Raw genomic sequence first — 25,782 nt, forward strand, 5'->3', positions numbered from 1 at the left:
CAAGAAAACACACACAGAACAACACAAAACTAACAATGCAAATCAAATCAAATGCAAACAATGACACAATAAAATGACAATAAAACTCAATGACAAATGCAAGAACATCCATAAAAATGCACCAGAATTTAAAAAACTGATCATATATTTTTAATGGAAATTCTTAATCTGTAAATAAACTAAAAACTAAAGCTGTCAAGAAAATGTAATGGGGTAAAAAATAAATAAATAAATAAATAAATAAATAAATAAATAAATAAATAAATAAATAAATAAATAAAATTAAATAAATAAAAAAATCTCTCTTAAGTGTGCTGGAGTATAAGTAAAGTATCATGAAATGAAATTACTACAAATAAAACCCACACAAGAAATGAAAAAGGACAGGTACATGAATAAAAATAAATATAAACAGTGGTTAAATTTGTAGTAGTAAGTAGTAGACCTATTGTAGTTGTTGGTAAAATGATAAATAACTAAATAAATAAATAGATAATCTTCCTGCAGTTACAGGGTAGACTTTCATTATTTATGGGGCAGAATTTTACATTTAGACTCCTTGCTGTGCACAGCATCCTCCTTTGGAGGTCACTGTAAGGCCTCTTCCTGCCCCTCACAGCCTGAAATGACTGCAGCTAAACATGTTCAGCAGGCTGAGGTCTACAGGTAGAATAATCATGACATGAAATACAACATCAACCTCACTATCTTTTGTATTTCTTCATCTATTTCTCCAACCTCAACCACCCACCCAACCAAACAGGCCTCAGCTAGCTGCTTCGATCTGTTATGGGATATTTTAACCCATGTGGTCTCTTCTTCACTCAAACATGATTGATTTTGTATGTACAGCCTGCCTATATGCGTTCGATTGCTTTTAGACCAGCTCATCCTATGCTGTTTAATGGTCTTTCTGGCTGGAAAAATCAATATTTACAGAGCAGAAGCAGCTCCATTAAAGCTAATAGTCACTGAAGGCAGTGGAGCTTCTGCTTTTCCCCTTCACTATATAGTAGCCTAATACTTCAGCTGAGAAGTTTGTTTTACTTTAAGGTTATAATGCTGATAATTTATGATAGCATTGTGAAATGTATGTGGCTTCATAATGTCGCTAAAGTACAGGCAGATAAATCATTTGAAGGATGAACGTTAACTAGCAAACTGTTAGCTAGATGTTAGCTAGCTAGCTGGTGAGGCAGTGGTTAATGGTCATAGACGCTATACAGTCTACGCTAGCGGTTGAACTTGTAGCCGTCAACGGGATATAAAATTTGAATTTCTAATGTTAGTAACCATTGGCAGCTTCCTGGTAAATGTAAGGCATTAACATGAGTTTGATAATTCTATAATTGTGTCAATTATTCTATAATTGACACACTGCAACAGGCAGCTAGCACGTCAGTTCATTTATTTTCCCATTTTAATTACTCACTAGCTAGCAATCTGTGGAACTGAGACAGGTTAGCTGTATATTTCTTACATGAAATGAAAATGTTCCACCAAATGTGCTTAAAAAGAAGGAAATTCTGTCAAGTGAGATGGAAAAGAAAACGGGCCACAATAAATTAGCTTTAAGTCAAAATGTATTAGTTCAGTCAACCAGTCAGTTACTAAAATGTGCTCAAAATTAAGACTGCTCATTTTTATCAGCGTATTACTTTCAAACAGCCTGAGCCTCTGATGCAAAGTATTTTTTTGGTTTTTGTCATTATTATTATTATTATTATTATTATTATTGTAAATAGAAACGTTTGGAACGGAATGCGGGCTGATTTCCGGGGTAGCGTCGCAGCGGAGAAAGTTTCAGTGGGACGTGAACTATCTTGACAGTGAAGCGCCGTCTCTTTGATTGTTTCAGCTGAGGCTCGCTCACTGTCCCCCGGTCAGAAAGCAGCAGAGTGTCAGCAGCGGCGGCAGACCATCCGACAGCAGGGTAAGAACACGTCCCCCTGACTGGAAGCGACCCTCAGACACGCCGGGAAGTAAATCACCAAACGTTTAATTAGCTGAAATCATCTCTTTGAGGAACGACAGTGCCGCATGTGTTCAGTGCCGCGCTCGAATTGATTACTCCAGGCGTGTCTGCGGTTGTTGCCACGAAACAAAATGTTTTCCTAACAACATTTTCTTGTAAACAACTAAAATTGTGTGATTATTTTTCCTATAAAACTACAAAGTATGCAACGTTGGCTCTTCTGAGGATTTCGCGTAGAGTTCAGTGACCTATTGGAGCCGCATTGGATTTTAATCTCGTGTGAAGTCGCTCTAATTTTCCTGTGGACACCTGATTTTTTGCTGGTTTTAATTGTCCTTAATATTACAACACGTCGGCACTCTCATTCAGACTACCTTTAACATTGTTTTGGTCTTGCTTTCACAAACTTCCACTTGGAAGGACTTTGACACGCTTAAGGTTTCCCCATCTGAGCTCCAGATGTACTCAGATCTCTGTCAGTGAGTCACATAGTCTTCATCAATTTACCATTTTGACCATTTTCAGTGGCCTGTGCAACATTTTAGCCTTTTGCTCTGAACAAATCCTCCAGCTGCTACCAAAACCCACATTCGTGTATAGCTGCCTTACATCTGCATGTTTGTTTTGCTTGATTTAATGTGGCACAAGATTAATATTTACTTTCACTATGGAAATGGTTTGTTGTGAGCTCATTTATTTTGTGGGGGCTTGGGGGGGGGGGGGGGATTGTAAGCAACTGCATGAACAAGATCATCAATCAAAAGGATCTGTAAGCAAACACTAACTTTGAGCATAAACCAATTTAAAAGATCAGTGGCAGATGGAAAATGTTATGTTTGTAGGCTGTCAGGCTCGGCCACGCAAGCCCACCCGAAACACGTAATGAGGAGTCATCTTGTTAATGAATGATGACAGTGAGCGAGCAAATTTGATTTATATTGCAAAACAGGTGTTAAAGTGCCTTACGGGAAGAGGAAATGAAAGCAGTTACAGTGGAAACAGCTTCTGGATGTAGAATAAAATAAGAGAGTATTAAAGCCAATGTATTTCCAAAATGTAGTTGTCAGCTGAGGAAGACGTGAAGTCTTTTATCACAGGCAGATATTCTGTGCCTTTTCATTGTTCTGCTTTATTATCTGTTGTTCTGACTCCTGAAGCAGTAAAAATATTAAAATCCAGCATTACACATTAAACCCAACAGATAACTTGCTTCTGGGAACTCTTTTTGTGCTCATAAAGGCCAATGCCTGAGTGGTTGATTGGCTCACTGATGTTACCCGGCTCTGGATGTGTTACACTCGGGGAGCTCGGTTTACTCTGCAGTTATTCATTGACAAGGTGTGATCGTGATTTGTGCTCCAGAGCACCATAACAACAGCAGGAACAGGTAATCTCCTGTTATCTCTCTGTGCCTTGGCTCAAAATCTCATCGTAGGCGAGCTCCCTGAGCTTATGCTCGGAGTGCTGCAAAAACCCTGCAATCGATAGTTTGTGTGAAATATGTCAGTGTGTGTAAACATGCGATGAAAATATGCAGTATCATGTCTTGTTCTATTGTAGTGAGGCTGATTGAGCATAAAACAGTGGCTGCATGCAGTGGATGTACAGTGCATGATGGTGACACAAGACCCGACTGGGTGATATTTGATCACCGCCCATACGTCAGAGCACCTGAAACGTGTCAGAAGAATGAGCCGGACAAGCAGGAATCTGAAGAATTTCAGAGCTCCAGCCTGGACGTGAGGGAAAACGCAGGCTCTTTATTTTATTTGCATCCCTAAAAATAAACCAAAAGTGCTATGATTCCGGTAAACGTCTGGGCTTAGTTTAACAATCCTCCTCCGGAGCAGGGAAAAGCCGATTGCCTGGGAAAGTAGCTTTTTTTTTTTTATTTGTTAACGCTTCATTATCAGGGTGTTTTCTCCAAAGGAAACAAGTCTGTGCTGTGAAAAGAAAGACATTTCCAGAGCTGTCCTGACGTCAGAGGTCAGGAGCTGAAGCCTGAGACACATTGGTCTTATCTGTTCCCTTCAGGCAGAAAACAGGGAACTGAACATGACGGACAGCCTGATAAAGCTGAAGTGACCAGCCGCTGTATTTCTGAATATCTCCGTGCTGAGTCCTCATCCTCAAGTCAGCTTAGATACACAAGCGCATACTGCACGTGGCACAGGGTCGAGACCCCACATACAAGTCAAAGGGGCAGTCGACAGCCTCATGCGTGATGTATTTGCGGTGTGTGCAACCAGTTTGATTGAATCAGATGAGACTGTTTACACTGCGCTTCTTAATCTTGTAGTAAGGCGTGTGGTCGTGTTTACATTTGGCATGGTGACATTTCTGGAATGTTTTCCCAACCTCAGCGTTCTCCTTTGAGATTCACAAAAAAAAAAAATGCTTAAGTGACTGCTTCACGCCTGAGGAGGAAGTTCTGTTTTCGCTGCGGTTACTCTACGCTGAGGTTACAGACTTACAGACTTAAAAGGTTACAGACTTAAAAGCAGAAGTTGCATTTCAAGAGGAACGTGACTCCAATCACAGAGGTCAAGTGAGTTATCGCGCTGAATAGGAGGCTTAGATTGTCACTTAGCTTGTTTTTGGCGTGTGGCCTTTAATTACTGCTCCTCTGTGGTCTGAAACCACATCTAGCCCGAGCATCTGACTGGCTTACCGCAGCGGTCGACTGCGCCGCCTTCCTTCAGATGCAAAGTGTGTTTACTGGCATCTTACGTCAAACGCGCCTTTAAATCACCTGTAGCCTCAGCTGCGTCAGCCCTCTTGTTTCTCTGTAAATTCTCACCGTCTTCTTCATTTCTCTCCTCAGAAATAAGCGGCCAAACGCTCGTCCCTGTCAAACAAACGCAGCACCCAATCCCAAACACAAACATGCTCCAGTTATTCTTGGAGGACTGCCCCCGCGCTACAAATAATCGCCTGGTTTGCAGGATCAGTGACGAATTACTGACGCATGTTTGTGGTTTTACGGCCTCGCTCGAGGGCCGTGGCCTCACGTTGCTTCCAAGAATCGTGGGAGCCTGACCCCTTGTGCTGCTTCTCAGCTTCTCTTTGGGAAGACGTCTTCGCGCTCTGCGGGACACAATGGCAGATCGGCTGCTCACTATCATGAACTGACCTTGACCACAGACTGTTGTTAAGAGCATCAGTTTGTATTTTCAGATGGCTCCCTGTCGTCACTTAGCGTGACTTGAAGAAAGTTTAGACATCAACAGGAAGTCCTCGGTAGGTTTGAGTTTCAACAGATGCCACACGACAGAGCTTTCACACTCCTGCCGTCGCAGCAAGTCATAGCATGCTGATGACCTCATATTTAAAATATTTTGATGTAAGTCTTCGTTTCAGGACGATCGGGTCTCGTCCTATAGAGGTGGAAGCTTGGAACGCATAACTTCATAGGCATGTGTGTTTCCTCACAAATGGCTGATGTTAGTCACCAAATAGCATTAAAAGGAAAGGGAAGGGGAAGGCGGTGCTGCCACCAAGCAGGGTTTCAGGGGTGGGTGGGTGGGTGGGGGGGGGGGGGGGGGGTTCAGTCTGTGTGGCAACATGTGCAAGCACATCTGCACAGACCCTGATGCCAGGAAAGTGTTCAAAAACAGCGATTGTGTGCTGAGGAATGTGTGTGTGACAACACAGTCCGCAGTGCCAGTGGATACCACGGGGGGGGGGGGGGGTTCAGCATGTGATGCTTATGTGTGACAGAATTCAGTTTGAGTATTTTGATTGAGAATCCCTCGTTTTGTTAAATGGAGCAGCTCTAATCCTGTCATGAACTGCAGGTTAAATGTGTGTGTGTGTGTGTGTGTGTGTGTGTGTGTGTGTGTGTGTGTGTGTGTGTGTGTGTGCGCATCATACATCAATATCTCCCTTTAGGCCCTTTTGGCTTTCAGCTGTAGGTCTTTTGAAGCCATTCACATAATTGAAAGTGTCCTAAAAAACAGTTGGTGTCCTCTTACTTCTCCTCCTACCGTCTCTCCATGTCTCTCTCAGTCCTCCACCTTTTGTCCCCGCCGTCCTTCAGGGAGCCGATAATGTGACTTGACTGTGGCTGAGTTTAAAAACACACCAGCGCGAGTCAATATAAGCAGCGGCTCCCTCGTGGTGTTGCTGCGGTTGACTTGCGGCATCTTGTCTGATAGAAAACAAGATTTAACAGGAATTTGTGCTCTTGGTTTTGCCTGAAATTCTCAGGAATGCTTGTGGTGGGAAAATGTTTTTTCTGTCTCTGCGACATGTTTACGTGAAACAAGTTGGAAATGGATCTCAGCATGGATCTCCCACTGACTCTCCACTTGGTTGTGTTTACCACAAAATCTAATCTGTCGTCATCAAGTAAACACTTATCTTTGGTCGCTGGTTTGTCTTGTGCTAAGTGGATGTCAACAGTGGAGCCAAGCCAGAGACTGGAGGTAAACGTCCAGAAGGACAGAGATTGTGTGGGGCTACACGTCTGATGTGCGCTCGCTGTATTCAAGCTGGCAGAGACGTAGTCAGGATTTTTTCCTCAGAGTTCGCCCGGCTGTATATCGAGCTGTGTTGAGCAATCACTCTGACAGACAGCTGCAGTTAATCATTGCCCTCGTCACGGGGCTGGCACTGTTGTGCAAGAAAGTCAGATGTAAACACGCCTCTGTGGTGCCTCGTACTCCAGCCGTGGCACCTTTACCTGTGTGAACATTTCATTCGTTGGACTGCATAAATTACAGGTTATTTACGTCTGAGAGTTCACGTATAGACGATAGATTAGGTTTCACAGATTTAGGTTTTGTAATCATCAGCTGGCATGCAGCTGATATATAGGTCTGTTTACATGTGTGTGATGATGTGAACAAACCTTCAACAGCATTAATAACTTACAGATAAGATAAGATAAGATAAGATAAGATAAGATAAGATAAGATAAGATAGGAATTTAGTGATTCCACACCAGGGAAAGTAAGTCGTTACAGCTTACAGTTACAAAAAGCAAAATCAGTGGTACAAAAGGGTCAAGATAAAAAAGTATACAGGAAACAGAATAGATGTGTGTGTAGCTTATATTATATACAGTACATTAGATTAAATGATACATATTATAAGTATACTATTTACAGTAATGTACCTGGATCACTGATTGTATTTTATTTATCTACTCTACATGCAACATATGCAGCAGACATTTTATTTGTATTAATGGCATTTATATATTTCTTGTTAATCCTGTATGGATGTTATACTGTGTGTGTACTCTGTGTGTACTGTGTGTACTGTGTGTTGTATGACTGCTTCTCTTTTCGTCACAAAGTACCTTAATGAGGAGTGAAGTATTTAAAATGCATTAAGTTTGTTTGTTTGCATTAAGTGGTAGTGGGCCTGTGGGTGAGGGGTTAAACTGACCGCCCTGCCTATCAGGTAACGGTTACCACCAGCAACAACTACAAGCATGTAGTGGGAGGAGGGTGTTTTGTCCGGGCCCCTCCCCTGAGTGCACCGTGTCCTATAGAAAAGACACAGGGTGTGAACTTTAGCTGCGAGGCTCCCTCCCTAAATCTAAGTGAAACCACATTGGGGAATGCGCTCACACACACACGCACACACACGCACAGTCACTTCCACACACCCAGTCTCAGTCATGTAAGTCGCGCAAATCAGTGCTTCTTCCTGTTTTTCACTAGTTCCGTCTTCTCTCGTGCCGTGTCTGCATTGACTAGACTGAAGGAGGAAGTCCAGAAAAAAGTTTGCCCCAGGAAGAACCGCAGAGCTGTTAAAGAGGAAGAGAGGGACCCACAAGGAGATCACACAAGGACTTTCAGGAGGAGGTTTTTGTTGTTGTCGTGACGTTTGTGCCCCGGCGGTGTCCTCCAGGCAGCATGGGGGCTGCGAGAGGTGTTGTTGGAGTCGAAGGGAGCAGAGAAGTTCTTTTAAAAGGAGGGGAGTGACACGCTCTCTGAGAGCCAGCTCGGTCTTTGAGTGGAAGAGCTCCAACAAGACAAACCAGATACCTCCTGATGGGTTTGAGAGGGAAACCCTACCCTGAAGCCTCACACACTGCTGAGGAATAGACATCACGCACGCACACACACACACACGCCCGCGAGTGGGAGAGGAGAGGAGAGGAGAGGAGAGGAGAGGGGCTGGAAGGAACATGGAAGCACTGAGAGAGTCTGTTCTGCATTTAACTTTTCAGATGTCGACATACAAGAGAGCCACGCTGGATGAGGAAGACCTGGTGGACTCCACCGGTGACGACATCTACCCTTCATCACCTATGCAGGTAAGCATGCAACACCGCGTGCTTAATAAGCTAATGGCTCACCGCCGGTGCACTATAGAGCACATAGGAAAAATGTACGGGTCTTTTGGGGCTTCACACTCTTCCGCTGTCATGTAAAATCTGTAAAAACAGTTAAGAATGGCTTCGAATGGAGACAGGTGGGTGCCAAAAAGCTTTCACTGGGTCACTTTGCCGTCAGCTCACGAGGAAAAATGTGAAAATCATTTATCAAAATGGATTCGGCTGAAACCCTGTGAGTCAGGTAGGGCTTAGTTTAATGTGTCTCCATAACTTGCGGCGTCTGATCTGCTGACGAACCCTCGTGATGTAATCTTTCAAGTCTCTTGCCTTCGCTCGTTGAGACACAACATGTTTCGAATTTCAATAAGCCGGCATAACACATGACGTCCGACCTGCTGAACCTGCCTCATGCTGCACTGTGCGGCTTGAAATGCGGGAAGAAGCTTCAAAACTATGAGATGAGATGAAGTGAGTCATGCCAGGCAAAGAGATGAACTATGGGATGACTTTTATATGGTGTAAAACCACATTGTTACATTTAATGTGGTTATTTTTATCTGAACCATTTACATTGTAGTTACTGAAATTGTTTATTCTTTTGTCCATATAATTTGCATGGATTGTTTTTTTAATCAGTGTGTCATTGTCTGGTCCATTCATGTTTATGGACCCTGAAATTAGCCTCATGCTGTGCCTCATTTTTTGCAGAATCAGAGATCCACTGATGTTTTCTGCAGATCTGAGTCTAATTTTGCCAGCTGTGATGCACAGTTCACTATTTAAGAACTTTCTTAACAAATCAGCGGCTGTTTCTGAACTAAATCCCACCTGTGCAACAGTTTTAAAACCTTAACAATCTCAGTTAAATTTTAGTTATTCAGAAATTGCCATTGAGATTGATATTTTTTTACCAACAAGATCAGATAACCAATTATATGTAGATATTTACTATTGGTTTTCTCTAGAGTTTTTTAACCTTAATTTCGTTGTTTTTACTAAACTCCCCACTTTTTTTTTTTGTCATGAGAGTGTAAAATTATTCTAACCCCCTGCGTTCTTAGAACAGCAAACCTAAACCTAAACGATGGTTTAAAGCTTTATTAACGTGAACAGGGGCTGTACCTATGAGTCCCAGACTCTACAACGGTTTCCAAAACCTGCCCTGTTAATACGTCCATTACAACACACCCCAGGTGATGAGGATCGTTTACCTTTTCCCAATTTACTCACCAGAAAGACAAGGTCGTGTGCCAGGAAAGGTTCTCTGGATCACCAGGTCCCCCTCTTCTCTACCGTCTTTGATAGGGAGGTTCAAGGTTTTGGAGTCCCAGACTCCAGCTGTACAGACTTAAAACCCTCAGTGCTGAGTCCTGAACGTCGCCTCACGGGTGATCCTGCCGACAACGCCAAGTTTGTTCTGGCAATTTTGTCCTTCGTTGGTTGTCTTTCTGTGAGCTTATTCTGACGCCTGCAGACGGACCCCCTTCTTGCTGTTTCGAGTGTGAGATGACAAGAAAGAGCCCGGAGCAGGAGAAGTTGGTAGATTATATACAATATATTGTCTTTGTAGACAGGATGACTTTGTTCTATCATCAAAACAATGTCAGCACAATAGGCACGTCATAGTGCGTTGTACAATCAGTGCACAATAACATATGCGCGTGGTTGCATGGTCAGCAGACACACGCACACGTCTGACACACGCACACACCTAATCATATGACATGGTTATTCATGTGGCTTTAAGACAGTGAATACTTACGACTGAGTAAAGAGAAGATGAATAATAAGGATTCCCATTACACATCCAGATAATTCAGTCACAGAAAGCTGCCATCACACACGCCCAGATGCACTGAATGAATACTTCAAATCTCAACAGTTTGGAATATTGTCTCATAAGCTTGAGATTGCAAAATGCCTGACACTGATTGTGACGCTGATTGTGACGCTGACTGTGACACTGATTTGTGTCTGTCACACGACGCACGTCTGCACACGCAGGCGGCTTTAGACTGTCCTGCTTTTGTGGAGTTCATCCAAGTTTGAATGAATGTTTTTAAAGTGACCTCTGATTGACAAATAGTTTCACAGCGTTTTCTGATACCATACTTTTGGTTTTGAAAAGTAGCACCGCAAAATAGTTTGCTCTGGGCACTTTTCAAAGCCTTTTTTTAGGTTTTAAGGGTTCTTTTATTGACGATTTGATCGCCTTCCTTGCACTTCTGAACTCCCAGAACAAGCAGCTGAGATCCTTCACTGCAGTCATTCCTCATGCTTTATACGACTATATAACTGAAGACTATACCTGAAGAGCTCAGATCTCAAGACTTTCAGACAATTATCATTTTCCTGTGATTTTCAGGGCGATAAAATGCAGTTTCCAGAGACAATAAACTGCACTGCAGTAAACTGCAGATGGAAAGTGCACAGGCTTGGCAGTGGGATTCTTCTCTCAATTACACTCAGTTTATGTCCAAACCAGCCCAACACGCTGAGCTCTGGGGATTAAGAAGCCACTGTGGCTTTGGCATTTGGTTTGGCCACATTAAGTTTGACTGTTGAACCCTCGTCTAAGCTAATAGCAGTAAATCGGATCCTTATATATATATATATATATATATATATATATATATATATATATATATATATATATATATATATATATATATATATATATACACACACACACACACACACACACACTTCAGGGCTAATTGACTTCCCCAGGATATAAGTGAGGTCTAAGATCTGGCATTTATCTATAGCGCGGCTTCTCAGAGACCGGCCAGAGTGCTAAATGCGCCCTGTGACAGATTTGCGAGTGACCCTTGGAGTCGCTCTTGTAGGAAATAAATTCCCCAGGAAACCTTCACTAAAGCAGCATTCAGTAGAAGAAGTGCAGGGGCAGGGTGTGCTGCTTTAAGATCCACTGCATCAGTCCTTGATTCAAAAAATGTTCAATCTCTGACCACAAAGTATGCAGTTTCCTCCCAGCTCCGGAGCTTTTTTCAGAAGCTGAATATCTACAGACTGAGTTCTTGTCTGTCTGTGGTTCCTGGTTGACTTCCTCGTCGTTTACAGGTGAACCACAAAAGCGGCAGATATGGTTGAACAGAATTGTTGTGTGCTTTCCCAGCCTGAAGCGAAAGGAAAGCATACTTCTGAGCCAATGTTAAACTAGAAGGGAGGGAACAATAGCAGAATGCTTAACCTTTTCTGTGTAGGAGGGTTGGAAGCGCCGCAGCAGAGAAGCCATTGTGCTCTGAAACAAAACCTGTCATCAGATCCCTGAGATATCCCACAATGCTTTAGTTCAGCAAAGCAGCATTATTAAGAGGGTGGGTTTGAGTTTTAAAGCTGGGTTAAAAGTCACTTTTTGCATCTTTTTGTTATATTAAACTTCATCAAAAGCATCATATTTGAGTTAGTGGATTAAATGAAGCTCTTTAAAGGTTTTACTGTGTGTGTGTGTGTGTGTGTGTGTGTGTGTGTGTGTGTGTGTGTGTGTGTGTGTGTGCGCGCAGGTGACTCTTCTGCACGGCCGTGGCTCCTCGTGTTGGATGGGCAGGACGCAGAGGGAGAGGAGGCTGCTGTTCTGGCTGTGCGTCGTGTCTGTGGGCCTGTTTATATCCCTCATCACAACTGGGGTCTTCTACAAGCAGAGTGAGTTCAAAGTTCTGTTTACGCTCGATGAGGACAGAAAGCACCGTCTGACCAGAGGAAAACTCTCATTTTTTTATCCAAAAAGAAGAAAAATTCCAAATGAAAACACAAAGAGGAGAAAGCCTAGAAGGAATGTGTGAGGGAAATGTGCCTCTTTGCTTTTTTGCCCGTCTGTTACATGAGAAGATTGACTCCACCCTCACGTCCGTCCATCACAATAAACACGAAGCTAGCCGACACCTGGTTAGCTTAGCTTGGAAAGGGTGCTGGAAAGAGTGGGAAACAAACAAAGGCAACAAAATCTGCCCACCAGCACCTCTGAAGCTCACAAAGTAACACATCGCATATCTCATTAGTTTAATCCCTGCAAAAACCAAAGGAAAAACCAACAATTCGCCATTTTAGGGGGGTTTATGCTCAAGTATTTCTTGGCCAAGAAATAAGCGGATTAAGCATTTTTTGTTACCAGATTTTGTTACCTTTGGCCAGAGCCAAACTGGCTGTTTCCCCCCTCTTTACAGTCCTTATGCTAAGCTAAGCTAACCAGCTGCTGGCTCCAGCTACACCTTTATCGTACAGACATGAGTGGAATCTGTCTTCTTGTCTAACTCTGGGCAAGAAAGCCAGTAAGGACATTTCTCATGTCAAACCGTTTAGTGATGAGCAAAGCTGTATGAAAAAACAGAAGTCATTATTGAGATTAAATCTCAAGGTTATTAAAATGCAGTTTTTCCAAATGTTTGACAGATGTGAGCTCCGGTGACCATCTTAGGCATTAAAGTGCAAACAACAACTGTTTTCCGGTCTTTGAGAATCAGTTTTTAGTGTCCGTGTTAGAAAAAAAAGCCGTAAACCTCTGAGGCTGTTTCGTGCATCCTTTCTTCATCTTTCCATCCCGAGTAACTACAGGGCTGTGCTGTTTAATACAGTATATGTGATTTTTTTTTTTTTTTTTTTTTTTTTTAAAACCAAAGCCCCACCTCAGCTAAGCTGCCTAAAAACAACTCCAAATCTCTCCCTTGAGCTTGTTCATCATGGAAAAAGGGCTTGTGGATTTAGCATCACATCCAGGCGGCGTCTCATCTGCGCTGGTTTCCTCAAATTCACCATGGGAAACGTATTGCCACTTCCTCCCATTCAGAACCTCATGTCAGATCACACTTTGAAATAATAAAAGGAACAAGGATGAACTCTCGGCGGGGCACTAACCTCATCACTGCTCGTAACTTTGGCTCCGTCTCTGTTTGATACCTTATATGGATAGATAGATGAAGTCTTTACTGTTAGTTGCGCGTTAGCGGTGACTTGTCGCCTTGGATTGCGTTCGCTCTTACACTTCTCTAAACACTTTCTGTAGCTTTCGAGAGCTCTTCCTGTTCAGCGTTTGTGTTAAAGCTTTGAGAAAGCAACACAGAGCAGCCACAAGCCTCTAATCACCATACACAAAGTACCTGCTCTCACAGACATTTTGAGGAAGCGACACTGACCAGAGAGGATTCCTTTAAAAGGAAAGCGACTTACTTGAACCTCAGTCTTGAAACATGAAGTCATACAGGATCGTGAAACCTCATCAGTCAATTACATAATCTGCTGGCAACAGTTCCGTTTTCCTCCAGGCTCCAACGAGGAGAAAATCATCCACCATCACCTTTCAGCTAATCATTAATAAAGAATTTTTACAGGGAGAAATGTTCCCTCCAGGTTGTACATCTCGACTGTTACCTTGTATGAAGTAATAGCTTCCAGATGGTCTGAAGACCCACGTACATTTGGATGCCCTGCCATGAAATTTTCTGATTATCCACTCTGATCCTCAAATATGTTCTGTTTCTCTGCTGACGATGCATTCAAGAGTGAGCTATCTCTGAACTGCTCGTGCTCTTTTTAAAAGCTCCTCTCTCCTGCAGCTCACCCGGGCTTGTGCCTAACAGAGCCGTGCATTTCTGTGGCCAGCGCCGTCATGGGAGCCCTGGACCGATCTGTAGACCCCTGCCATGACTTCTACAGCTTTGCCTGTGGGGGCTGGGTGAAGAACAACCCCCTCCCTGAGGGCAAGTCCCGCTGGGGGTCTTTCAGCTACTTGTGGGAGCACAACATGCTTGTAATGAAGCATTTATTAGGTAAGGGTCCTTGTTTGAGTGCGGTTCAGTGTCCTCAGCTGGCTGCGCCCCAGTCAAAGGTGTAATGCGTCTTTTTGTGGCTCATTTTCCAGAGCTGGGGGAACTGGCTTGCTTTTCATTCACATAGTTTATCTTTTATCTTTTCCGGGCAGAAAACACAACGATGAAAGGTCTGAGTAAGGCTGAGGAAAAGGCCCAGCGATACTATCAGGCCTGCATGAATGAGGCCAAGATTGAGGAATTAGGAGCTAAGCCACTACAGGAGCTAATCAGCCAGGTATGCCTCTTTCCTAAAGCGGTCAAACATCAAACATTTCAATCCGTTCTCATTCCTGTTGAGAGAACCAGCTGTCTCCGAGTGTCCACCTAAACTCTGCCTGTTTCAGATAGGAGGATGGGCCCTGACCGGACCCTGGGACAAAGACAACTTCCAGGAAGTTTTGCGGATGGTGTCGGCAAACTACCGCACCTCACCTTTCTTCACCGTGTTCGTCAGCACTGACTCCAAAAACTCCAACAGTAACATCATCCAGGTGAGAGGCTCAGAGATTTGCAGACAGGCTGTTTTATAGGCTGCATGTGCTCAAACCGTTCACACAGTTCAAGTGCTTCTTCACTGAGGCCTTTGATCGCATGCCAATAAACTGACATTCATGGTACAAGAACCTCAAAAATATACTGAAGTACAGCACTCACTGCTGATGTTCTAGTGACAAGCCTCTCATCATCATCATCATCACAGTGGTCTTGGTTTCACACTTGAGAGTTCACTCCCACTCCTCTGTAAGGTGTCATTAGAAATGGTACTGATAGCATCTTTGGCGAGCCTCTGCTTTTAGCCTGCATGCTGGCAACGCAGGAATGAAAACAACGGCTTGTTAGCGAGTGTTGAAATGGAGAGTGAGGTGGAAGTCACAGGACGTTTTCTCTTGCCTCCAGGTGGATCAGTCCAGCCTGGGACTGCCCTCACGGGATTACTACCTCAACAGAACGGCTAATGAAAAGGTACCGCGGGCGAACCGTTTACTGCATCACGCTGGTGTCACACAGCTCTGGACAGTGAAAATAAAACTTATTAAAGCTTAAGTCTGTTCGTCAAATCAAGTTCTGGAATTTTCTGCAGAGAGAACAAAAAAAAACTGCTTGGAATTCCGTTAAGAAAATACCCAAAGGCTCATTGCAAATTTTTGCAAATAGAGTTAAGCAATATTAAAAGAGAAATATTTCAGCTTCAGGGGAAATACTCTGCATAGTAGCTTGGATTTGCATAGCTCAGGATTACTCTCCTAATTGAATTTTGTCACACATACACACACCCATTGTCTCCCCCAACCACCTCCATCTCGGACTTGGCAGTATCTGACGGCATACCTCAACTTCCTGGTGGAGTTAGGGGTTCTCCTGGGCGGCTCCGACGAGACGTCTCGGACGCTGATGGAGGAGATTGTGGACTTTGAAACCACCCTGGCCAACATCACCGTCCCTCAGGAGGAGAGGAGGGATGAGGAGCTCATCTACCATAAGATGGAGGCCAGGGATCTGACAGTGAGTTTCTCCAGGTTTGATCCACCAAATACAGCAACAGCAACAGTTTACAGCACTTAGACAAATCCTGACGCCTCCTGCCATGTAACAAAGGAAACGTAGATCTAAATCTTCAGGGCGTGGGACGTTCCTCACCAGCATGTCTCTGTGTTTTCTTTTGTGTGTGTGTGTGTGTGTGTGTGTGTGTGTGTGTGTGTGTGTGTGTGTGTGTGTGTGTGTGTGTGTGTGTGTGTGTGTGTGTGTGTGTGTGTGTGTGTGTGTGTGTGTGTGTGTGTGTGTGTGTGTGTGTGTGTGTGTGTTTTGTCTATGTCTGTGCAGACTCTGGTTCCTGCAGTGGACTGGATGCCGTACCTCACAGAGGTGTTTGCTCCCGTGCCGCTCAACGAGTCAGAGCCAGTGGTTGTTTATGCCAAAGAATACCTCCAGAAAGTTTCTGACCTCATAAGTAAAACAAACAAAAGGTCAGATATACTTCATAGTTTTTCCATTTTATGTCAAATACATGTTGGATTTTGCTCTGCCAGCTCACTTTGATTCATAATGATGCAGTAAAATAGAAAGGAGGGATAAACTTTACACTGTTTACACAATATATATTTATAAATCTGTCTTATTAAAAGGCACCATGGTACCCATTCAGGCAGTGTTGAAGAGTCAATCAATGTCTTATCTCCTTTTCAGCCTACTCAACAACTATATGATAATGAAGGTGGTGAGGAAGATGGTGTCCATTTTGGACCAAAGGTTTCAGGATGCTGAACAGCGCTTCCTTGAGATCATGTACGGCACCAAGAAGGTGAGAGATGAACTTTGGGCCTTGTGCAGTCACTATGATCCAGCATGGCACGCATAGATTTTAACACAAAGCAGATAAAAAGTGGCAGATAATAACTGAATACAGTTATCTCAGGTGCTGTTCGTCATTGTCTTACCGCTTTTTGCCTCAAACAAACCGTTAAACGTTTATTCGAATAGGTGTCGGGCGTAGAGGAACTAGTGGTCTGGGTATATGTGGGCTTTTTAGAAGGCCGGTGTGCTCTGGTGGAGGAAACGTCTCAGAGCCGAGCAGCTGGGTTTAGAGAGCTGATTACTTGACCTCTCGTTCTTGTGTGACAGTTAGCAAAGGATTCATTACTGAATGCAGATAGATGGAAACTGGCACCAAGCAGAGTTTTCCCTTCATTATCGCAAGACTTTACAAGAGCAGTAAATGATCAGTCAGTGTTTAATGTTGGCTTCCAACCCAATTTCTTGAACTTGGTTTCCTTAATTGGAGATTTAATAGAAAATTCTGCTTATCACAGCTACATTACTGCTGGAGAAACCTGATTTTTATTTTTTTTGGCTTCCATCAGAGCTGCAGCTAATGATTCATTTCATTACTGATTAAAGATTAAAGTCTTCAACTTTTGTCCAAAAAGCAGTTGAAAACCTGAAGCCTCTTCATTTGCTACAAAGAAAAGCAGCAAATCCTGACATTTAAGAAGCTGGAACCAGCAAGTTTGACAATTTTGCTTGAAAAACGACAATGAATGAAAACATTTATTGATATGTTGGCATCAAAATTTCTTTCAACTGACTACTCGATTAATCGTTGCAGCTCTAGTTTACATGTGTAACCGGTTTCCAGCACGGTGGTCTTACCTGTGATTTTACTCTACAGGTTGTGTCTTCTGTATGTGCTTAAAAGTGCTAACCTTAACCCCAAACCCAACCAAAAAATAAAAATAAGAAAACACTCTTTAAACTGCAGTGTTACATGTGGCACAGTCTTGATTCCAAAAATATTCTCTTCAGTAAAGGAGAATCTTACTTCTGCCAAGTTGTATCTGCAGTAAATTTGTTTTTTACACATAAACACAGTCTGCTAGTTAATGGTGAGGCTTCAGGGTCAGTTCACCCAGACTACAAAAAAGATCGTTTTGGCCTTTCATGCCCAGGTTTTGAGGTTGACCTCAGAGATTTGGGGAATTTCAGATTTTTCAGAGATTTTTGGAATTTCATTTGTGGCCTAAAAAAGTTACATTTGCTGCTTTCAGCCAAACAAATAGTTTGAGTGAAAAGTGTTCACTGGTGTGTGGATTATTCAGAGACGCTGCTGTTCACTTTTTTAATGCTGTGAGCATCACAAACAAAATTCCATTCAGCTTCATCATATCGGGTCAGAAGCAGAAACCTCAGAGACAAATATCTTAAATCTGCAGTTAATTAAATCAGAATAACCTACATTGCTCGATGCCAGTACACTACAGTTAATGAAAAAATATTTCCTGTACATGGGGTGAACTGAGCCTTTAATTAGACACATGGGTGAAGATATTCAGACGTGTACGTGAAGTCGACCAGGCAGTAAGTTGTACTTCCTCCTCAGTGAGTTTGACTGTGAAGGCTCCGGTGACCCCCAGACCTTATCTGAGCAAGATCCTGTTCCCTCGGCCTTGTTTCCAACTGGGGTCAAGCTGTAACAACAAACCCCAAACTTTCTACGTGTGTCTCTTTGTGTATCGGTTTTACGTGTGAGCACAGCTGTGTCTCTTTTTCCATCTGTGCACAGATTTACAACCTGCTCAGAACTCCTCATTTCCTCCCTCCAACCTTGTTTCCTCTTTATCTTCGTATACATGCAGCTCCATTTGTCCGTGTCCTTCCTTTCACCTGATAAAGACGTATGCAGTTTTTTTTTTTTTTTTATTTACCCACAGCCAGTGAATTAGCTGTTTGAGTAGGAGTTTTTGATTTTAAACTTAACCTCTGTTTTAAGATAGATGGCGTCGTTGACAATGGATACTGTCCATTTCTATACTGTGTTTATGTCTTGGAATCTTTTGTAAATGTAAGTTAAACCAGAATGCAACAAATTGCAACATTTTCAGTAGAATTCTAGAAATTGTGGCCACAAACTTTTTGTTTTTTTTTACATGCAGAGCTAGTTTCTGTAGGTTTAATGACATATCCTCCTGAGACCCAGCCTATTCATTTGTGTCCTCTGTAGTGGACATTTGGTTTTGGTCTATATCTTTTGACTCATTTGAGCTACCCAACTAAGTCCTGGTGTGCTCAGTAGAAGACATCCTGGCCTTTCCATTGATATCTCATGTGTTTGGGTGGGATGAGGGGAACTTTGTTTTCATGCTGAGACAAAGTGGAGACTGCAGCAAAACGCAAATGCCAGGAAAAGAGAAAAGATAAGTCAAATATTGTTAAGATATTGTTTTTAATTATGCTAATCATATATTCTTGTTTATGAACATGTCAGGAATCATAAATTGGAGTCAGAGTTCAGTTAAATTTTTTGTTAGGGAAAAATAATAGCAATGTTAAGAATGTTTAATAATGTCAGTTTTGTTCAGTAGTTCAACAAAAGATGCAGGCCAAATGTTAAGAAGAAGAAGAAACATACTTTCTATTTATCACATCACACAGTTGCACACTACATGCACACGCCATGCTTCTCGTGAAATTATTTTCTGCGTGTTTAACCCATGCTTGGTCCGTCCTTCCTCCACGGCAGACCAGGAGCGGTGGGCTGCCAGCTGACAGCGGCGCCCGCAGACCCAATTCCTCTTGTCACTATTGGTCAGGTGGTGATCTTCTTACATGTTTTTAGTGGGGGTAAATTTTATGGAGGATACCCCAGGTGAACACGGGGAGAACATGCAAACTCCACACAGAAAGGCCCCTTTCCTCGTGCAGCAGACACTGAAGGCATGATGGAGGTTCCCCAGATGGGAATCGAACCCGGCGCCTTCTAGCTGTGAGGCAACAGTGTTGCCGTTCATTTAAAAAATGGATTGACATTCTTGTTTTTTTGTCAGCCTGTTATGATTTTGTTGTGTTACGGTAAAATCGTTCTGTTAGTCCACTACAGTGGACGTGCTGTAAAATCCAAACTAAAAGTATTTTTTACAAAATTCTAAATTGTGAGTTGTTGTTTTAGCCCCAAAGAGGCAGGAAATCACAAAAAATACGAAATTGAAAGATAGTTTTTTTCCTCGGTTCTCAGGAGGATATGACACAAAGCCAAAGACACTCTGAAATCTCTCCCCTCTGTTGATGTTGATGGTGTTCTGCTGGTGGGCTTACATGCATTCCTTCAGTTTTGACTGTAAATAGCCAGAGAATCTGCATGTGTGGTGTCCTGTTGTTGCCATTATGTCTAAAAAAAACCCCCACCACTCACCTCGAGAGAGGACACTCACGTCTCTCAGCCCACAGAGTGATAACAGCTCAGCTTTGCCTGAAAAACAGTGAGCTCAGAGGTCGCAAAAGATCCCAGCAGTTTTCTCTCATTTTCTGCTTGTGTTAATGTTCTCTAAGATGAAACATTTATTGAACTGCAATGAAGTCGATTAAAAAAAACAAAAATAGTAAAAACAAAGTGATAAAAACAATCCAGCTATGCTGATATTGTTCAGTATTCATTTCTTAATGGTAAGTTATCCACCCATACATCAGCATTATTTACATGCTTATCCCATTCAGAGTCGTGGTGGGTTGGCATCTATCCCAGCATGCACTGGGTGAGAAGCAGGAACAGATCGGTTGGCAAACTATCACAGGGCTTTGCAGGAGGGATAGCGCTCTATTAGTAGACTGCGTTATCTTAGTAAAAACACTGTTTCACTATCACTACAGGTCTGAAGCTGCCCACGTCCTCTGGTTATTCATGTTGATTCTGGGAAACGTAGGAAGTGACTAATTGAACCAGACAAAATGAGTCGAACAACGATAATGATGCCGATGTTACTTAACAGCTTAAGAGAATGTGAGGATGCGTTTTTCTTTAACCTGTCGTCATGTGTTCATTTGATGTCGCAGAGCTGCACTCCGCGCTGGAAGCTGTGCGTCAGCGACACAGACAGCGCCCTTGGCTTTGCCCTCGGAGCCATGTTCGTCAAAGACACCTTTGCCGAGGACAGCAAGGCCGTTGTGAGTGCTTCAGAGTCCCTCCCTCACGTTAGCTGCGCCCAGTGTGAGATGATGTGCTTCTGACTTCCCTCTGTCTGTGACTCTGTGCTTCAGGCTGAAGATATGGTGGCAGAAATTAAAAGGGCGTTTGAGGACAGCCTGATGTATGTGAGCTGGATGGACTCAGAGACAAAAAAAGCAGCCAAAGAAAAGGTGGGATTAAGATGTTGTGTACTTCTAGCCCAGGAAGTTTTCCTACTGCTGCTGCAGGGAGATGCTAACATCTGAAATGAGTTCTGTAGAGCTGGTGTGTGCTGAAGCTGAAGTGGCTGAGAATACAGCACTGCCACCTGCTGTGAAAATGCACCTTTGCAGTTTTTTTTTTAATCATTATGACTTTCTTTGTAACAGGCAGATGCGATATATAACATGGTCGGATACCCAGAGTTCATCATGAACGCCACAAAGCTGGACAAGGTGTTCAATGATGTAGGTAAATGTGGAAGTGTGATATAAGTTCTGTCACTTCTTTTTGTCTCACAGAAACGCTGAACTGTTTTTGTGTCACTTCTGATTCGTCTCTCTTTCAGTTCGAGGTGGTGTCAGAACTTTACTTCCAAAATGTGATGCAGTACTACAACTTCTCGGCCAGAGTGACCGCAGACCAGCTGAGGAAAACTCCCAACAGGAACCAGTGAGTGGCTCCCTCAGCCCCCCGCCCACTCTGCTTGGCGGAGGGGAGGTTGCACACATTGTCATTGTGCTGGCTCAGCAGAATACTGCTGCCATCCACAAATGTTCCCAGGCAACCAACTTCTCTCCACTGAACTGATCCTTGTCTCTAATTAGGCTGGGGGGTGGGTTGGGGGGGCTGAGGGGGGACAGATCAGTGTTCCCATGCCTTCCAAACTGATCTGCAGTCAGCCTGGCACAGCAGAGCGGGGCAGAATCAATGCTCTGAGTTGGTCGCGACCTTGATGTCGGCCTCACGTCGCGGCTTTGTGCTCCTTCTTTTTGCAGGTGGAGCATGACCCCCCCAACCGTGAATGCATACTACAACCCAACCAAGAATGAGATGGTCCTGCCTGCAGGAATTCTTCACGCTCCGTTCTACAGTCATTCGTGGCCTAAGTAGGTCTTCTACGTTGCACTTCAGGTTCACCCAATCTACGGACGGATATTATCATAATCAAAAAGAAAACAATTTGACAATCAAGTCCTTAGTTCTTGAAACCATAAACACAGCATGGAGCAAAGATGGCGTTGAATCACCAGTGAGGAATGAAACAGTATTGGCTGCAAACAAAGGCAACTATTCAACATTATCCACAGAAAATTTCATTTATCAGCTGCTTTTTCGAGCTACACACGAGTCGTTTGACATGCGGCAGATTCAGTCTGATACTCGAGCTGAATTGCCTTTTTGTTTCATTTCATGAATTACTTTTTGTTTACGTTCTATTTGATATGGTTCCAGTTGAATTGCTGATCAAATCTGAGATGTTTAACACACAGTGACAACAAGGCTTCATGAGGTCACTGCGACACGTGACCTCACTCGGGTTTTCGTACGCATTAAACAAACGAGACATAACAAGCCGTCGAGGAGCTGATAGGTGGGTTTTGTTGTGGTTTCCCTCAGTTTCCAGCCTTTGTGCTAAGCTAAATGGCTTCTGGCTCCAGCCTCATATTGAACTGACAGATTTGAGAGTGGTATTGATCTTCTCATCTCACTCTCGGCATGAAGTGTTTTTCCCAAAATGTCCATCATTGTTTCAACCAACTTGTGGGCCATAAACATAAACACCGAAGGGTTGTTTGCATGTCCATTTTCAAAATGTGTGATTTTTTTATTTTATTTTATTTATTTATTTATTTATTTATTTATTTTCAGAGCCCTTAACTTCGGTGGAATTGGTGTAGTCATGGGACATGAGCTGACTCACGCTTTTGATGACCAAGGTTGGCAAATATTTTAGTTTTAAACAATTTACATTTCAGAGGGTAAAGATGAACCATCCTAATACGAAATTGTTTGATATACTCAAAGCACAGCGCGGCAGAGTAAATTTCCCACTTTCATTCAAAGGGAGGGAATACGACAAGGATGGAAACCTGCGTTCCTGGTGGAAGAACTCCTCTGTGGAGGCCTTTAAGAAGCAGACCCAGTGCATGGTGGAGCAGTACGGAAATTACAGCGTCAACAAGGAGCCCCTGAATGGAAGACACACCTTGGGAGAGAACATTGCTGACAACGGTGGACTCAAGGCCGCCTACGAGGTCCGATGTCAGATAGGAAGCATAAGAAACCTTGAATATTTCCTGTATGTGGTTAAAACGTGAAGGGAAATGGTTTTCTGCCACTGATGTAGACAAGCAATTACTACAATGCTGTTTTTTATGGAAGCTTCAGACCTCTGCTGTTATGTTTCCATCAGCGGCATTGTCAGATTGCACGGTTAAGGTCAGAAAACTGTCGCGCAGATCTGACATTAATCCCCTGCATTACTTTATTTGTCGAGGCTGCTGTGGCTCACATCCGTTAATCTGTATTGGAAAAGCAGGTTGTCTGGTTTACAGTGAAGCCTTGTAAATGCAACAGGTGGTTATGAGTGGCCTTGTCAGCCTCTGGTTACTTCTTTGCATGCACGCATTCTTTCCATGTAATGAAAGGTCACAAGCTTTGAAGCAGATGTGAAAATCATATGGAAGTAAAAGCAGCCTGTGTTATGTGGAATATGTCAACCGGAGGGAAATGACACAGCAGAGGACCTAAAGGGGATCTTCTGTTTCCCTCGGTCTATATCACCGTAGACTTTCACACGAGCAAATGCATATGTGTAACATGATCATTTGTTGCTTCGAAGGCTTATGTGAACTGGATTAAAAAGAACGGCGAGGAGGCCACGCTGCCTGCGCTGGGAATGACGAACCATCAGCTGTTTTTTCTGGGATTTGCTCAGGTTTGTGTCTCTCACATTACTCGTGTTCCTCCTACTGATACATACTACTACATACTAATACCACTGTTTTTACTGTAGTTCTTAAAGGCTCCACTGCTCACATGTTTCAAGACATACAGAGACACTCTGCTAGGACTTAACTGATATGGTTTTCTACAAATATGTTTCAAACACCTTGTTAGAAATTCTCAAAATGGCATCTACGCCCTCTTCCTTGTTGAAATTCCACATGAATATGCAGATATTGTTCACTTCCAAAGTTTAGCCGCTGGCCTCAACATATCTCCTGCTTCATCGAGAGCCCATTCTCTCCTGTGTGTACTGGAGGCCTCAAGTTTCCACTTCACACTTGTGTAAGCTGCATACTGGACTCTGATTGGCTCTGAAAGAGTAGTGATGTTAGTAAATCACGCTCATACGTTCATGTCTTAAACTCGGATTCAGAGTGATCACTGAGAAATTCTCCACCTAGTCTAGTGTCAAAGTCTGCATGTGCATCATTCAGCACAGCGAAGCTCAAACATTACAGGCAGGGAGTAAGAGGAATAAAACACACTGGAGGGGAACTTAACGACACATATCCAAATAAAGCAAGCCCAAACATGAGTGTGTCACAGGCAGGAAATTTTAAATGAATTATCTCAAAAACCCTTGAAGGATGAAGGAATTCAAGCCAGCCTATGAAATCTCTTTGTAGTTCTTCATAGACATCAGCAATTCATTTTGAAAGACCTCACTTAGCGTTTCTTTATCCTTTGTTATTCCTGCAGGTATGGTGCACTGTCAGGACGCCAGAAAGCTCGCATGAGGGCGTAATCACAGATCCTCACAGCCCATCAAGATTTAGAGTCATCGGCACCATCTCCAATTCACGCGAATTCTCAAAGCACTTCGGCTGCAAAGCAGACGCTCCCATGAACCCTAAACATAAGTGTGAGCTTTGGTGATGCCTCATTGCTCAGTGCTGTTTATCAGTGCAGAGTGAAATGGATGTTGGGGAAAAGAGCTCGAGATACTGACAAAGTTTCTGTGGACAGCGAACACAACAACCACTGAAACTCCTACTACCTTGCCACTTAATGCTTATCAGACTCCTTATCAGGACAAAATGGGGCTGCTCTCTATGGAGGATTACGGCCTTCAGTGCTTCTCCACAAGAACTGCTGCTTTAGCAAACAGCTTTCCCCAACTTCTCAAGTGAAATGTAGCTATAAATGCGCTCTTTGAACACTGGAAACCCAACAAATGGTTACAGAAAAAATGGGGTAACCACTGTCAAACTTTGTATGCTGCTTGTTTGTCACATAAAGTGATAAATGAGCAAAGTGACGTTTCTTTTTCTTGTAACTCGTCACTGTGCTTGGATCTGTTCCCTTTTACTTAAATTGTATTTTATTTATGGTCACAAAGGTTTATGTCAATGAACCAGGAACCTGCAAGATTTTTAACCTGGTGGAAGATGAAAATGCGGGTAATGTAAACAAAGTTGTTTATTAAGATTTGGTCTAAATATATTTGAATACTACACAGTCTTTGGAGCATTGCAATATTCTAGAAACATTTTGTGTACAATCTGGTCAAACTGTTGCAAAACACAGTAATTTGTGGACCTGGTGTCAAGCTAGCAGTGTCTCATTGGTGGCATTTCATTTCTGCAATGGAAGGCCGATAATACAGAAGCACAATGAAGGAATAATGAATTTCACAGCAATAAATGAAAGCATCAACTATTTTTTCCATTCAAAACGTGATCATGTGGGCTAAGTCATGATGTGCCATACCTGTTTTTATGAGTAAGAGTTTATCAAATTATTTTGTATAGTAAAAACAATTTTTGAAAAAAAAACAAAAAACAAAGTGTTATGTCCTTTATTTGTTTAGTTGTTTGAGTTCACACACACACACACACACACACACACACACACACACACACACACACACACACACACACACACATTTTTGTAGCGCTCACTTGCGGATGCGAAGCAGCCAGGAGGACGGTAGATGGCGCTAATAGCTCATTAATCCGTATTATAGTCCTGCTGCTGGTGCAGAGTACAGGCCATGAACTACTCGACTGTAAAAATGTGAATACTAGATGTGAAGGATTTTTGGCCATGTAGAAACACAAATTACTAGAATAATTTGTCCAACTTGATGTAATCAAGCATATCTTATTTTCATTGTTTTGGTTTTAATGTTATCCATTGTTAGTGTCATGTTCTTACATTCTGGACTAATCTTTAATTTCATCAGCCAAGTTTAGGACTCTGAAACCACATAATTAAAAAAAAAATTAATAAAAATGAAAAT

At 42.8% G+C, this 25,782-nt stretch overlaps 1 protein-coding gene across 2 annotated transcripts; it reads left to right on the top strand.

The window, feature by feature from the left end:
• Positions 1 to 1,873: 1,873 nt before the first annotated feature.
• Positions 1,874 to 25,306, top strand: ece1 (endothelin converting enzyme 1). Of its 2 annotated transcripts, XM_070958256.1 has the most exons (19): positions 1,874 to 1,933; positions 8,160 to 8,246; positions 11,795 to 11,933; positions 13,841 to 14,053; positions 14,206 to 14,330; positions 14,440 to 14,586; positions 14,993 to 15,058; positions 15,410 to 15,598; positions 15,917 to 16,059; positions 16,280 to 16,394; positions 20,417 to 20,527; positions 20,621 to 20,719; positions 20,918 to 20,995; positions 21,097 to 21,200; positions 21,527 to 21,637; positions 22,401 to 22,468; positions 22,596 to 22,786; positions 23,374 to 23,469; positions 24,240 to 25,306. In XM_070958256.1, exons 2-19 carry the CDS (start codon positions 8,160 to 8,162, stop codon positions 24,414 to 24,416), a joined length of 2,259 nt encoding a protein of 752 aa, XP_070814357.1. In that variant the 5' UTR covers positions 1,874 to 1,933; the 3' UTR covers positions 24,417 to 25,306. The 2 variants fall into 2 exon arrangements, with proteins under 2 accessions (XP_070814357.1, XP_070814356.1); XM_070958255.1 differs by lacking the exon at positions 1,874 to 1,933 and having other exon boundaries at positions 8,045 to 8,246.
• The last annotated feature ends 476 nt before the right edge of the window (positions 25,307 to 25,782 follow it).

Source organism: Chaetodon trifascialis, chromosome 3 (assembly GCF_039877785.1).
Source record: "Chaetodon trifascialis isolate fChaTrf1 chromosome 3, fChaTrf1.hap1, whole genome shotgun sequence".
Taxonomy (NCBI): domain Eukaryota; kingdom Metazoa; phylum Chordata; class Actinopteri; order Chaetodontiformes; family Chaetodontidae; genus Chaetodon; species Chaetodon trifascialis.

What these genes read in the sequence shown, in the direction of transcription:
- ece1 (XM_070958255.1), top strand. Translation starts at nt 8,118, where the DNA reads ATGGAAGCACTGAGAGAGTCTGTTCTGCATTTAACTTTTCAGATGTCG. An exon ending in TGGACAAGGTGTTCAATGAT is followed by an intron (nt 20,996 to 21,096) that starts GTAGGTAAATGT and finishes TCTCTCTTTCAG; the next exon opens with TTCGAGGTGGTGTCAGAACT. An exon ending in TCACGCTTTTGATGACCAAG is followed by an intron (nt 22,469 to 22,595) that starts GTTGGCAAATAT and finishes TTTCATTCAAAG; the next exon opens with GGAGGGAATACGACAAGGAT.